Below are 12,094 nucleotides of genomic sequence, written 5' to 3'. Positions count from 1 at the left end.
GTTATTAGCATGGTCCTATTATTTTGCAAGTTACTTTAGCTAAAACTTATAAAATGTATTTGACAGGTTATATACATTATTAGAAAAACTATTTTAAATGTATAGTGGATTGACTAAAAATCAAATTATCCATTTTAATTGGAAAACATCTCATGAGTCTTATTACCAAGCCAGTATCTTGACGATTGAATTTTAAGTTCCATTTGTTTGCCCATTTCTCACTGGGGAAAGCCAAAGCACAGAGAGAAAACCAAGCAAATGCCCTAGCTCTCCGGGTTGAAAAGTTCTGGGGAAGGCCGGGCCCAAGTCACCCTTTTCGCCTGCAGGATCAGCCTTTTGCCACTAGGGGGCGCCACCGGAGAGACCGTGGGCTGCTCCGGAGCACTGCTGGTGAGGCGCGGCTGCCCACTGCACACCAGGCCCGAAGACACCCTTTGCAGATATCCCCGCCCTCAGTTCCCACCGCCGCCCAGGAAAGTGGTCTGATGGTACCCATTCTGCAGATGGGCAAATGCACACGCCAGGTCGCGCGTCACAGAGTAGGCGGAACTGGGATTTGAACCGAGGTCTCTTCGATCCCGCAAACTGAAGACATTTCCACCCACGGCTCCACCTCGCTGTGACCCTGCTTTGTCCGCGCGTGTGTGGTGATGGTGGGGGGGCCTCCCACCAAGCCCATTCAGGGTGCCCCTCCCTTTTGCCCCTCCTCTCCCCGCTTGCTCGTTGAACACTCATCTCAAAATCCCGTCACACACGCATCTCCTTCCATCCATCCCCTCAGCGCAGAGACCGAGCACCAGCATCCCGATCATCCCTCCCACTTGCCTCGTCTCCTCCCACCTCCCTGCCTCATCCAGCTGCCCTTGCCTGCCTGGGTCCCTGCCTAGACCTCCCCTTGGGCTCCCAGCCTTGGAGAGGTGGAGCCACCCGCAGAGGATGCAATTCTGGGATTGCGGACACGCGTGTGGGTTTTTTGTTTGTTGGGTATTTATTTATTTATTTATTTATTTATTTATTTATTTATTTATTTATTTATTTATTTATTTATCTGTGGCTGTTTTGCTCCCAGGCTTCCTTTCTTCTAGTTCTGGCAGGGCGGGGGTGGGCCTACTCTTCCTTGCGGTGCACCGGCTTCTCATGGCGGTGGTTTCTCTTGTTGCGGAGCATGGGCTCTAGGCGCATGGGCTTCAGTAGTTGTGGCTCGCGGGCTCTAGAGCGCGGGCTCAGTAGTTGTGGCGCACGGGCTTAGTTGCTCCACGGCGTGTGGGATCTTCCTGGACCAGGGCTCGAACTCATGTGCCCTGCCTTGGCAGGTGGATTCACTGTGCCACCAGGAAAGTCCCCTCACGTGTGGGTTTGACTTGGATCTCTCCCTCCTCCCAGGAAGGCCCTAGTCCTGAGGAGAGACATCAGGTGGTGCACTCGCCCTCTCCATCCCGCCCCCCTCCACCACCATGACAGACTGGGAACCAGAGGCCCCTGCAGTTCACCTTGCTCATGTGGCCAGATATTAGCCAAATCTGGAATTTCAGGTCTGTAAATCACTAGGGGGAGGGGTCTCATAAAACTGTTCTCCCACACTGATCTGCCGGCTTGACCTCTTGTCCCCTCCTCCAGACACCCTCCCCCCTTCCAGGAAACTGGCCCAAGGAGGGGCCTGGGCATATATAGGGAGGCACTGTGGGAGGGCCTGGCCAGAGAGGCTTCAGGCAGAGAAGGTGAGGACGGGGCTCTGGGGGTCTGGATGGGCAGGGGGAGCTGGGGAGGTCTGAGGCTAGGGGTGGGGGGCAGCCCTGAGCTCTGGCCAGTGACTACCCCACCCAAGGCTTCATTTCTTCTTTTTTATTTGGCCAAGCCACTCAGCTTGTGGGATCTTGGTTCCCCATCCAGGGATTGAACCCATGTCCCCTGCAGTGGGAGCGTGGACTCCTAACCACTGGACCAACCAGGGAACTCCCTCCTCCTCTGTAAAATGGCCCACTACTGGGGTTGTGGGAAGCTGGGCGCACTTGGTACTGGCTTGGGCCCATCAGAGAGCTGGCAGCAGCCCCTGGCAGCTGGGGTGTGGAATGGGGCAGTGGGTCCTCTCCCGGCCCCTGCCTGGCCTCATCCCGGCTCGTGTGTCGCAGGCAAGACTATGGCTTCTGCAGCAGCAGCAACAACAGAGAAGGGGTCTCCAGTTGTGGTGGGTCTGCTGGTCGTGGGAAACATCATTATTCTGGTGAGACATTCCCTGGGGCTGGGAGCCCAGTGGGCGGGTGAAGAGGAGGGGGGCGGTCCTGAGCCTGGGAGTGGGACAGCTGAGGGCTCAGGACTCACCTAATGGCCAGTGTCGCCTGGCTCTCAAGTCAGAAAAGCCCCGATTCGAATCCCAGCTCTGCCTCTCCCCAGCTGTGTGACCTTGAGTAAGCGATTTGACTTCTCTGTGCCTGTTTCCCCATTTATAAATTATGTCCACACTGTGGGCATTGTTGTGTGGATTAATCCATGTATGGCCCTCAGCTCAAAAAAAGTGCTTGACCAGTGCCAGCTATCATCATTAACATGATTACGGACGTAAGGTGCCCGACTGGTGCACAGGAGTCCAATAGTAACGTATAATAACAAAGTCTTTTAATTACGTGATACCTGTACATGGCTCTGGAGCCAGACAGCCTGGGTTCAAATCCCAGCTCTGTCACTTTCTATTGTGGGACTTGGGGCCAGTGATGTAACCTCTCTGGGCCTCAGTGTTCTCATCTGTAAGATGGAGATAAAATAGGAATGCTGAGAGGATAAAATAAGTTATTGGATTTGTGCTTAGGCCAGAATTTGGCACACGTGGTTGCTATCTGTGTTGGCCATAGCAGCTATAGTGCAGGAGAGCTGGTAACAACGATGATTATCATACAGAAAGCAGTTTCCAGGACCAACGCACACAGTAAATACTCTATGAGAGTTAGTTTGATTGTTGGCAAAGGTATCCACTGAGCCGTCTTCCTCTCTCTTTGTTCCCCATCCCAACAGGTAACGAGATTTTTATTTTCTCCAGTATTTCTTTAAGCAAATACAAGCAAATAGGAACCTATATACCTATTTTCTCCCCTTTCTTGCCCCAAACGTAGCTCATTCTACACCCTGCTCCGTGCCTCCCATTTCCTCCTGTGCACATTCTCTGTCCACATGAATCCTCAGACAGCCTCCCTGTCCTTTTCCACAACCGCCCAGCCCTCCATTGTGTGGCATCCTGGCTCCTTTACCCACGGTGCTGCGGGGAATAACCTTGTGGGTGTGTGATTTTCCTGCCTGGGCAGGTGTATCTGGAGGATTGACTCCTGCAAGTGGAATTGCTGGATCAAAGCGTTGATGCTTTTGTAATAGTTCTGGCCACGGCCAGGCTCCCCTCATCAGGGAATAGCAACACTCTTCAGGGGAGGCGGGCTAACCTAGCATCTCCTCGGTACCAGTCATGAGCGCCAGGCTTTGCATGTAGCATCTCTTTGTATCCTTGAAGCCACTGGCAGCTGGGGTGTGGGTGGGGGCGGAGATCTGGCTGGGTCCTCCCTTCCCTCATGGCCTCCTGCCCACCTTCATCCCTGCTCATGGAAGGTGACATCTTTGCCACTCTTACTATGTGCCCACTTTACCAAGAGGGCAGTAGAGGCTCAGAATGGGGAAGGCCCTTCTCACGGAGACTCATGGAACCGGGGCTGCTGCCCCTGTGCAGGCCTTGCTAACCGGCTGCCCTGTCCAGCTGTCAGGCCTGGCCCTGTTTGCTGAAACGGTATGGGTGACCGCCGACCAGTACCGCGTGTACCCACTGATGGGCGTCTCGGGCAAGGATGACGTCTTCGCTGGTGCCTGGATCGCCATCTTCTGCGGCTTCTCCTTCTTCGTGGTGGCCAGCTTTGGTGTGGGCGCAGTGCTCTCCCGCCACCGGTCCATGATGCTCACGGTGAGGCCCCAGGAGGAAGGGGATGGGGACGGCTGGGCACAAAAGTCATCCTCACAGAGTCATAATAACAACCACACCGCAGCTACTAGTGTGTGTTCCGCATGGTACCACGCTTGGGCCTCGTGGCAGTCAGGTCAGTTAATCTGCCCATAACCTAACAACCTAGGCTCAGCTGTTACCCCCATTTTGCAAAGAAAACTGGGGCACAGGGGAGGCAGGGAAGGCAGCTCTGCCTGGGAGGATGGCTCTTAAGTAACAGGACTGGGATTTGAACCTCAGCTGGTTGGTCTCCAGGGTCTGTACTCGGGAGCTCTGTTGATGACAATGACAATAATAATAGCACAGCAACCATTTAATGAGCGCTCACTGCATTCTACGTGCTTTACATAGATTAGTTCATTTGCTCCTCACAACCCACCGTGAGGTACCGTCATCACCTTCATCATCATCATCATCTTCATGGCCCATTTGACAGAGTTGAAACTGAGGCTCAGAGAAGGGAATCCACTTATCCAGGGTGGCACAGCAAGTGAGTGACAGAGCCAGGATTTAAACCTGAGCACTTCAGTGCTTGAGCCTAGGCTCCTAATCTCTGCCCACAGCAATAACCCACACTCCCCAAGTACCTCTCACGTTCTGCCACTAGGCTAAGCAGTTTAGAAAATGAGCTCCTTCAGTCCTCCCAGAATCCGTCTGAAGTTAGTGCTTCTCTGCCCATTTACCAGATGGGGAAACTGAGGTTCAAAGAGGCCCACAGCCCAGATGATAGGGAGACCAGGGATTCCAATCCTGGCCCCACTGACACAGAGCCAACGCTGGGTTTTCCCCAGCTGAGGGCTTTTTGGATTCCCGGGAGCAGCTACTTATCCAATCCACAAATGTTTATACAGCAAGAACCATGTGCCAAACCCTGCGCTGGGCGCTAGGCTATTTTGTGAGCAAACCATAAAAGCCCTTGCTGTGGGGGAGGATACTCTCATGGGGCAGACAGTGACCAGGCAAGGGAGAGCTGGAGCTGGGGATGGGAAAGGGAAGATCTTGCAGGCAGAGAAAGTGAAGACCCGGGGCGGGGGCTGGTGGCGGGGGGGGGGGGGGGTGCGGGGGATTGGTAAGGGAGTGAGCCGCATGAGTATCTGCAGAGAGAGCATTCCAGGTGGAGGGAACAGCAAGAGCAAAGGCTCTGAAGCCAGAGGGGACAGGAGTTCAGTGTGGCTGGAGCCAAGTGGGGGTGAGTGAGTGAGTGAGAGGAACTGAGGACGGACAGGGGAGGAGAACAGCAGCGGGGCGGGGTGGGGGGGGGAGGTTTGCTGGCCTTGAGAGGAGAGAGGGGAGAGAGCGGAGGTGGGCCTATCAGGTGGACCTGCAGGCCTTCGTAAAGGCTTTGGCTTCTCTATGAGTAACGTGGAGCCATGGAAAGGCTCTTTTCCTTTCCTTTTCTTCTTCTTTTTTTCTTTCTTTCCTGCATCTAGTTCTCTGGCAGAACAATTTAACCAAAGTCCTAAAAGTTCACCCAACTAGTAAAAGAAAAAAGGTCTGTGTCTGTCTCTCCTATTAGTTTGTCATTAACTAAGACACAGATTTTTTTTTTAATTGTTATGGGAAATTGCAAACAGACTAGAGTGAATGACACGATGCACCCTGTGTACCTATCACCTGGTTTCCACAATATCACCCGCACGTCGTCCCCTCTACCCCTACCCTCTGCCTGCCCACATTTTTCTTTCCTGGGGTATTTTGAAGCACATTCCAGACACCAGGTCACTTCCCTGTGAATACCTGCGTGCACATTTCTCTGAGTGATAAGGACGTGGTTTTAAAGCAGCCAGGCATGCGTGGCCACATCATCTCGTCTGGGCAGTGGAGCTGGCACACCCACACCCCACGCCCTGTTGCTTTAAGGGGGAGGGGAGGGGACAGCTGAGGATCAGAAAAATAATTTTCATTAAACACCAATTAAAGAGCTTTTTCAGGTTTGGGGTTTTTTGTTTTGTTTTGCTTTCCCCAATCACCGTACTGCGGGCACATGGTGCAAAATTCGCCCCAGTCCCTTCCTATCTATCTTCCAATACCCAATCTGTGTTCAGATGTCCCTGGTTGTCTCAGGAATGTCTTTATTTTTTTCTTTTCTACGGTAAGCATTCATTTTACTGCATCCAAGCCAACAGTTAACAGTTAAGGGAATACCTTACATATTTTTGTTGATTGCATTGTCCTGTAACGTTTTATTTTTAAAAATTTCAAACATACAGAAAAGGTAAAGACTTGCACGGTGAACACCTGTATATCCCCCACGTAGATGTTTCCATTCACATTGTCCTATCCTTTTTTTTTTAACATCTTTATTGGAGTATAATTGCTTTACAATGGTGTGTTCGTTTCTACTTTATAACAAAGTGAATCAGCTATACGTATACATATATCCCCATATCTCCTCCCTCTTGCGTCTCCCTCCCACCCTCCCTATCCCACCCCTCTAGGTGGTCACAAAGCAACAGCTGATCTCCCTGGGCTATGCGGCTGCTTCCTACTAGCTAGCTATTTTACATTTGGTAGTATTTATAAGTCCATGCCACTCTCTCACTTTGTCCCAGCTTACCCTTCCCCCTCCCCGTGTCCTCAAGTCCATTCTCCAGTAGGTCTGCATCTTTATCCCCATCTTGCCCCTAGGTTCTTCATGACCTTTTTTTTTTTTTTTTAGATTCCATATATATGCGTTAGCATACGGTATTTGTTTTTCTCTTTCTGACTTACTTCACTCTGTATGACAGTCTCTAGGTCCATCCACCTCACTACAAATAACTCAGTTTCGTTCCTTTTTATGGCTGAGTAATATTCCATTGTATATATGTGCCACATCTTCTTTATGCATGTCCTATACTTTTTAAAAAATTGTGTTTCTGGGAATTCCCTGGCGGTCCAGTGGTGAGGAGTCGGTGCTTTTGCCACCAGGACCAGGTTCCATCCCTGGTCGGGGCATGGCCAAAAAAAAAAAAAAAATTGCATTCCCATCACGGATCCATCCCTTGAGGGGTGTGACTTCACAGGCTTTGCCCTGCCAGGGCTGTCCCTGTGACCCTCCCTCCGTCTCTGCGCAGTACCTGGTGCTCATGCTCACCGTCTACATCTTTGAGTGCGCCTCCTGCATCACGTCCTACACCCACCGAGACTACGTGAGTCGGGGGGAGGACAGGGGAGGGGCATGACTTCCAGGGGGAGTTTGGTGAGGGTCTTGGGCCGGCAGTGGAGGTCGATCTCTCTCCCCACCCAGCCCCGCTGGACCCTGTTCTTCCCGGCCCACTGCAGATGGTGTCCAGCCCATCCCTGATCACCAAGCAGATGCTGACCTTCTACAGTGCAGACTCGGACCAGGGCCGGGAACTCACCCGCCTCTGGGATCGCATCATGATTGAGGTGGGCGAGGGTAGGCAGGATGGGTGGGGAGGGCTGGAAGAGCTGAGGCTCTGACCAGGTCTCCCATTATGGCCCCCATTAGGGCTCCCATTATGCCCACTGGTAGATGATATCCACTCCTGTGGTTCTTATGAGGGAGAGGCTCTGGTCCTTGCCATTTTTGGGATGAAAACAGGCCCAAAAGAGGGAAAGTCACTTGCCCAGGGTCATATGGTTGGTAAGGGGCAGAGCTGGGATCCAAACCTAGATCCAGAGCCCCTGCTCTTAACCATTGCACATGCTGTCTTTTTTTTTTTTTTTGACTGCGTTGGGTCTTCACTGCTGTGCGTGGGCTTTCTCTAGTTGCAGCGAACAGGGGTTACTCTTGGTTGAGGTGCGCGGGCTTCTCATTGCGGTGGCTTCTCTTGTTGAGGACCATGGGCTCTAGGCACGCGAACTTCAGTAGTTCCGGCACGCAGGCTCAGTAGTTGTGGCGCACGGGCTTAGTTGCTCCGCGGCATGTGGGATCTTCCCAGACCAGGGCTCAAACCCATGTCCCCTGCATTGGCAGGAGGATTCTTAACCACTGGGCCACCAGGGAAGTCCACACCTGCTGTCTTAATAGTAACAATAGTAATAATAATAACAGATGGTGGTCCAGTGGTTACGACTCCATGCTTCCACCGTAGGGGACACGGGTTTGATCCCTAGCTGGGAAACTAAGATCTGCATATCAGCGAGGGAGCTGCCAAAAAAAAAAAAAAAGAAGAAGAATTGTTCAATTAAAAAAATAACAACAGGGCTTCCCTGGTGGCGCAGTGGTTGAGAATCCGCCTGCGGATGCAGGGGACACGGGTTCATGCCCCGGTCCGGGAGGATCCCACATGCCGTGGAGCGGCTGGGCCCGTGAGCCATGGCCGCTGAGCCTGCGCGTCAGGAGCCTGCGCTCCGCAACGGGAGAGGCCACAGCAGTGGGAGGCCTGCATACCACAAAAACAAAAACAAACAAACAAAAAAACATTAAAGAGCACTATCTTTTGTTTAGCGCCATTCAAAGCACTTTCAAGCTTATTTAATCCTCACAACCAGTCCATAAAGAAGATCAGCTCTTTAGCAGTGAGGAAACCAAGGCAGGAAGCTGAGGGTTTGCACGAGGTCACGCAGCTGGTAGGTCACAGAACCAAAAGGGCTCAAACCCAGGCTGCCAGCTTCCAGAAGCCACGTTCTTAATTAAACTCAACAAGATACGGCAGCACAAGAGGAGAATATTGAGGACCCAAGGGAAATTGAGGTTCTCGTTTGGTTCGTCATGCAGCTAGCCTGGACTGAGACCCAGGTTTGAAGGAGCCTATGTTTTCATCATTTGAGAGTCACAAATTAAACACCCACGGGGGTCAGGAGAAGCCAGAAATCTGCCTTTTGGTGTCATTTACCTCAGGTTTTGTTGACAGCTAATTAAAAAAATTTTTTTTTCCAATGAATTTTTTTTCCAAAACTATTTAAACTAAATCACGAGTGTGGGTTTGAGCCAAATCCCCCATCAGCCTCGGGGTGCTGGGACCAGTATCTTCTGCTCCTTTGCCCACACACAGACACTGCTGCCCCTCTTCGAGGAGGCCCAGGATGTGGGGAAGTGCAGGCCAACCTTATCCTTCCTCGCTGTGTGACCTCAGGGGAGCGGCTGTCCTCTCTGAGCCAGAGTCCTCCTGACCCCTGCCTCTCTCTCCAGCAAGAGTGCTGTGGCACGTCAGGTCCCATGGATTGGGTGAACTTCACATCAGCCTTCCGGGCCACCACCCCAGAGGTGGTGTTCCCCTGGCCCCCGCTGTGCTGTCGACGGACTGGCAACTTCATCCCCCTCAGTGAAGAAGGCTGCCGCCTGGGCCACTTGGACTACCTGTTCACCAAGGTGTGTCTCCTCCCCCATGCTGTGTCTGTCGGTCTTTCTGGCCCTCTCTGGTTCTTCTTTTTCCCTCCCTGTCTGTCTGTCTGCTCCTCCCTCCCATCTGGCTTTCTCCTTCTCTCCCCTCCCTCTGACTCTCTCAACTCTCCATCTGTCCCTCCCTCCCTCTGCAAGTCAGCGGGATGAACCCCGGTTCCGGTTTGATCTGATCCAGACCTGGCGGCGCCCGAAACTTTTCTCAGATTGTCTGGGGATAAAAGCAACAATAACAGTATCAGCAGCACAACACCAATAACAACCAACATTTATTGAGCTGATACTTTGTACCAGGCCTCCTTGTAGGGGCTTTAAGTTTTTACCTTATTTAATTCTCACCACAGCCTTATGAGGTAAAGGTTATAATTACCTCACTTTACAGATGATGAGCCTCACTAGTGACGGATGGAGTTGGGATGTGATTTCAGGCAGTCAGGCCCCAACCAGGTGCTTTAACTCCTGCAAAGGGAGTACAGAGGCAGAGAGAGAAACCAGAGGAGAACCGGTCCCCTTCGCTGCCTGGGGGCGCTTCACCGTCATGCCTTAGATCAGGTGCCACAGAGAGGGGAGCCTGTATGCAAACCGTCACCGCCACCAGGGTCCGACAGCCCTTCCTTGAACCCTGGCTCTCTGCAGAGTGCTTACATGCATCATCTCACAGCATCACCACGACTGCTTTCGGAGGGCAGTGCTGTCAAAGATCACCATTTCACAGATAGCAAAACTGAGGCTCAGAGGGTCAGAATCCTAGCTAGGCCCCATAGCCAACAAGCGGCAGAGCTGGCCCCCAGCTCCATCCCGCCTGACTCCAGGGCACACACCTGGAACCTTTGTTCTTGGCTGCTTCCAAGTTGGGCCAAGCAGGGGTCTACGTGAAGGCGACCGGTGTGGGGCTCTGGGCCCACTCAGCCTTACCTCCAGATGAGGAGGTGTCAGAACTGGACTGATCCTAAAGGCGTATTTCAAACCCTTGGAACTTGGGGGCAGCACGGAAAGCCAGCCCAAAACAAAATCACCCTCAGACTGTCATAGGCACCATCGGGGCAGCACCTGCTTGTGCAGGGCCTGGGTTAACATCACATCCCTGGCTCCCTGAAACCGCCCTGGGAGGGAGACACTGCCATGATCCCCAGGGTGAGAAACCCACTTCCTCATGGTCCCACAGGTAAGAAAACCAAGGCTCGAGGCAGGAAGTGACTTTCCCAAGGGTGCCCAGTGACTCTTGCTTTCAGCAGCCAGCCTCCCCAGGCATTTTTTCAGACCCCCGTGTTCCCCCTGCCCAGGGCTGCTTCGAACACATTGGCCACGCCATCGACAGCTACACGTGGGGCATCTCATGGTTTGGGTTCGCCATCCTGATGTGGACGGTGAGAGGCGGGAGCCTGTGGGCTGGGTGGGATGTGGCTGTGAGGCTGGGGCGCCCCTCACCTGCCTCCTCCCCTCCAGCTTCCTGTGATGCTGATGGCCATGCGTTTCTACAGCACGTTGTGAGGAAGAGAAGGGAAGCCCACGTGCACACTCAGCTCCCCTGCCCCTGCTCCCTCCAGCTGCGACGCCGCCCCACCTCTCCCTTCCCCACCTCCTCCACCCTTCCCTCCCTCCACTCCAAAGTTTTTTTTTTTGTTTGTTTGTTTTTTGCTGTACTCGGGCCTCTCACTGTTGTGGCCTCTCCCGTTGCAGAGCACAGGCTCCGGACGTGCAGGCTCAGCGGCCATGGCTCACGGGCCCAGCCGCTCCGTGGCATGTGGGATCTTCCCGGACCAGGCCATGAATCCTTGTCCCCTGCATCGGCAGGCGGACTCTCAACCGCTGCGCCACCAGGCCCCTCCAAAGATGTTTTACCAGGTTTCTGAGCCCTGCTGGGAGTTGGGGTGCCCTGAAACCCCTGGACATGTGTGCACGGACCCTTAGACCTTAACCCCATCTCACTTGGCTGATTCCTGGCCCATCTTTCAGTGTCAACTTGAAGTCCTGTCCTGGCGGGGGGGACCCTTCCCTGATCTTACCACCCCACTCGCGGATGCCTCTCTAGTAGCTCCCTGAGCTCCTTCTTCATGCTGGATGTCGTCACCATCACTGAGTAGTTTGTGATTGTCTATTTAAGCTCTGGTAGACTGGGACTGCCATGAGGGGAGGGACAAGTTCTGTTATGGTTACTTTAATATCCCCAGTATTGCCCGGCACAGGGCTGAGCATGGATATTCAATAAATACTGCTTGAATGAGTTAATTTGTTTTCTTCGGAGGCCGAGGCGAATGAACCAGAACTCTTCCAATGGAAGTGGCAGAAACCCAACTGGCATTGACTGAAACACAAAATAGAAAGTATTGGCTCATGTAACTGAGTCAGTAAGGCTAGCTTCAGGCATGTCTGGATCCAGGGGTTCAGTCTGGGTCTCCAGGAAACCTGCTTCATTCTCAGGCAGGATTTCTCTGGCGACACCAGACTTACATCTTTATAGCTAGGCAACAGAGCAGCGAGAAAGGGCCTCTTTCCCAATAACCTTTGCCAAGGTCAGGGATTAAATCTCACTGACTTGGTTTAGATTCTAGACCCACTCTTTGGTTGGGGAAGGTCAGGCTCTGTGGATTAACATTCCTGCTAAGGATGCATCCAGGGGTAGTGTTAGGAAAGGGGGTTGTTTACCAAAGGAAAATCAGAGTGCAGGGATGCTGGGCCAGTACAGGTGACAGACATCCTCCTACTAGGGACTAAAGCTTCCAGAAGGTTCTCTAAGAGGTGCCTGAGAGCAAACAGTTTAAGAATCTCATCACTGCTGTTTTGTCCTCTCTGAAGCAGGCTCATGCTCTGGCCACTTTACAGCAATTAGG

The 12,094-nt window shown here is 52.7% G+C and overlaps 1 protein-coding gene across 4 annotated transcripts; it reads left to right on the top strand.

The window, feature by feature from the left end:
• Window positions 1–222: 222 nt before the first annotated feature.
• Window positions 223–11,417, top strand: UPK1A (uroplakin 1A). Of its 4 annotated transcripts, XM_060288844.2 has the most exons (8): window positions 223–964; window positions 1,384–1,718; window positions 2,130–2,221; window positions 3,734–3,934; window positions 7,030–7,104; window positions 7,238–7,345; window positions 9,054–9,233; window positions 10,944–11,417. In XM_060288844.2, exons 3-8 carry the CDS (start codon window positions 2,138–2,140, stop codon window positions 11,172–11,174), a joined length of 879 nt encoding a protein of 292 aa, XP_060144827.1. In that variant the 5' UTR covers window positions 223–964; window positions 1,384–1,718; window positions 2,130–2,137; the 3' UTR covers window positions 11,175–11,417. The 4 variants fall into 4 exon arrangements, with proteins under 4 accessions (XP_060144827.1, XP_060144828.1, XP_030730617.1 ...); XM_060288845.2 differs by lacking the exon at window positions 223–964 and having other exon boundaries at window positions 1,132–1,718; XM_030874757.2 differs by lacking the exons at window positions 223–964; window positions 1,384–1,718 and adding an exon at window positions 10,547–10,630 and having other exon boundaries at window positions 1,822–2,221; window positions 10,710–11,053.
• The last annotated feature ends 677 nt before the right edge of the window (window positions 11,418–12,094 follow it).

Source organism: Globicephala melas, chromosome 19 (genome assembly GCF_963455315.2).
Source record: "Globicephala melas chromosome 19, mGloMel1.2, whole genome shotgun sequence".
NCBI classification, from domain to species: domain Eukaryota; kingdom Metazoa; phylum Chordata; class Mammalia; order Artiodactyla; family Delphinidae; genus Globicephala; species Globicephala melas.
Note: the sequence above shows the minus strand (reverse complement) of the source record. Positions and strands in the feature narration are given on the sequence as shown.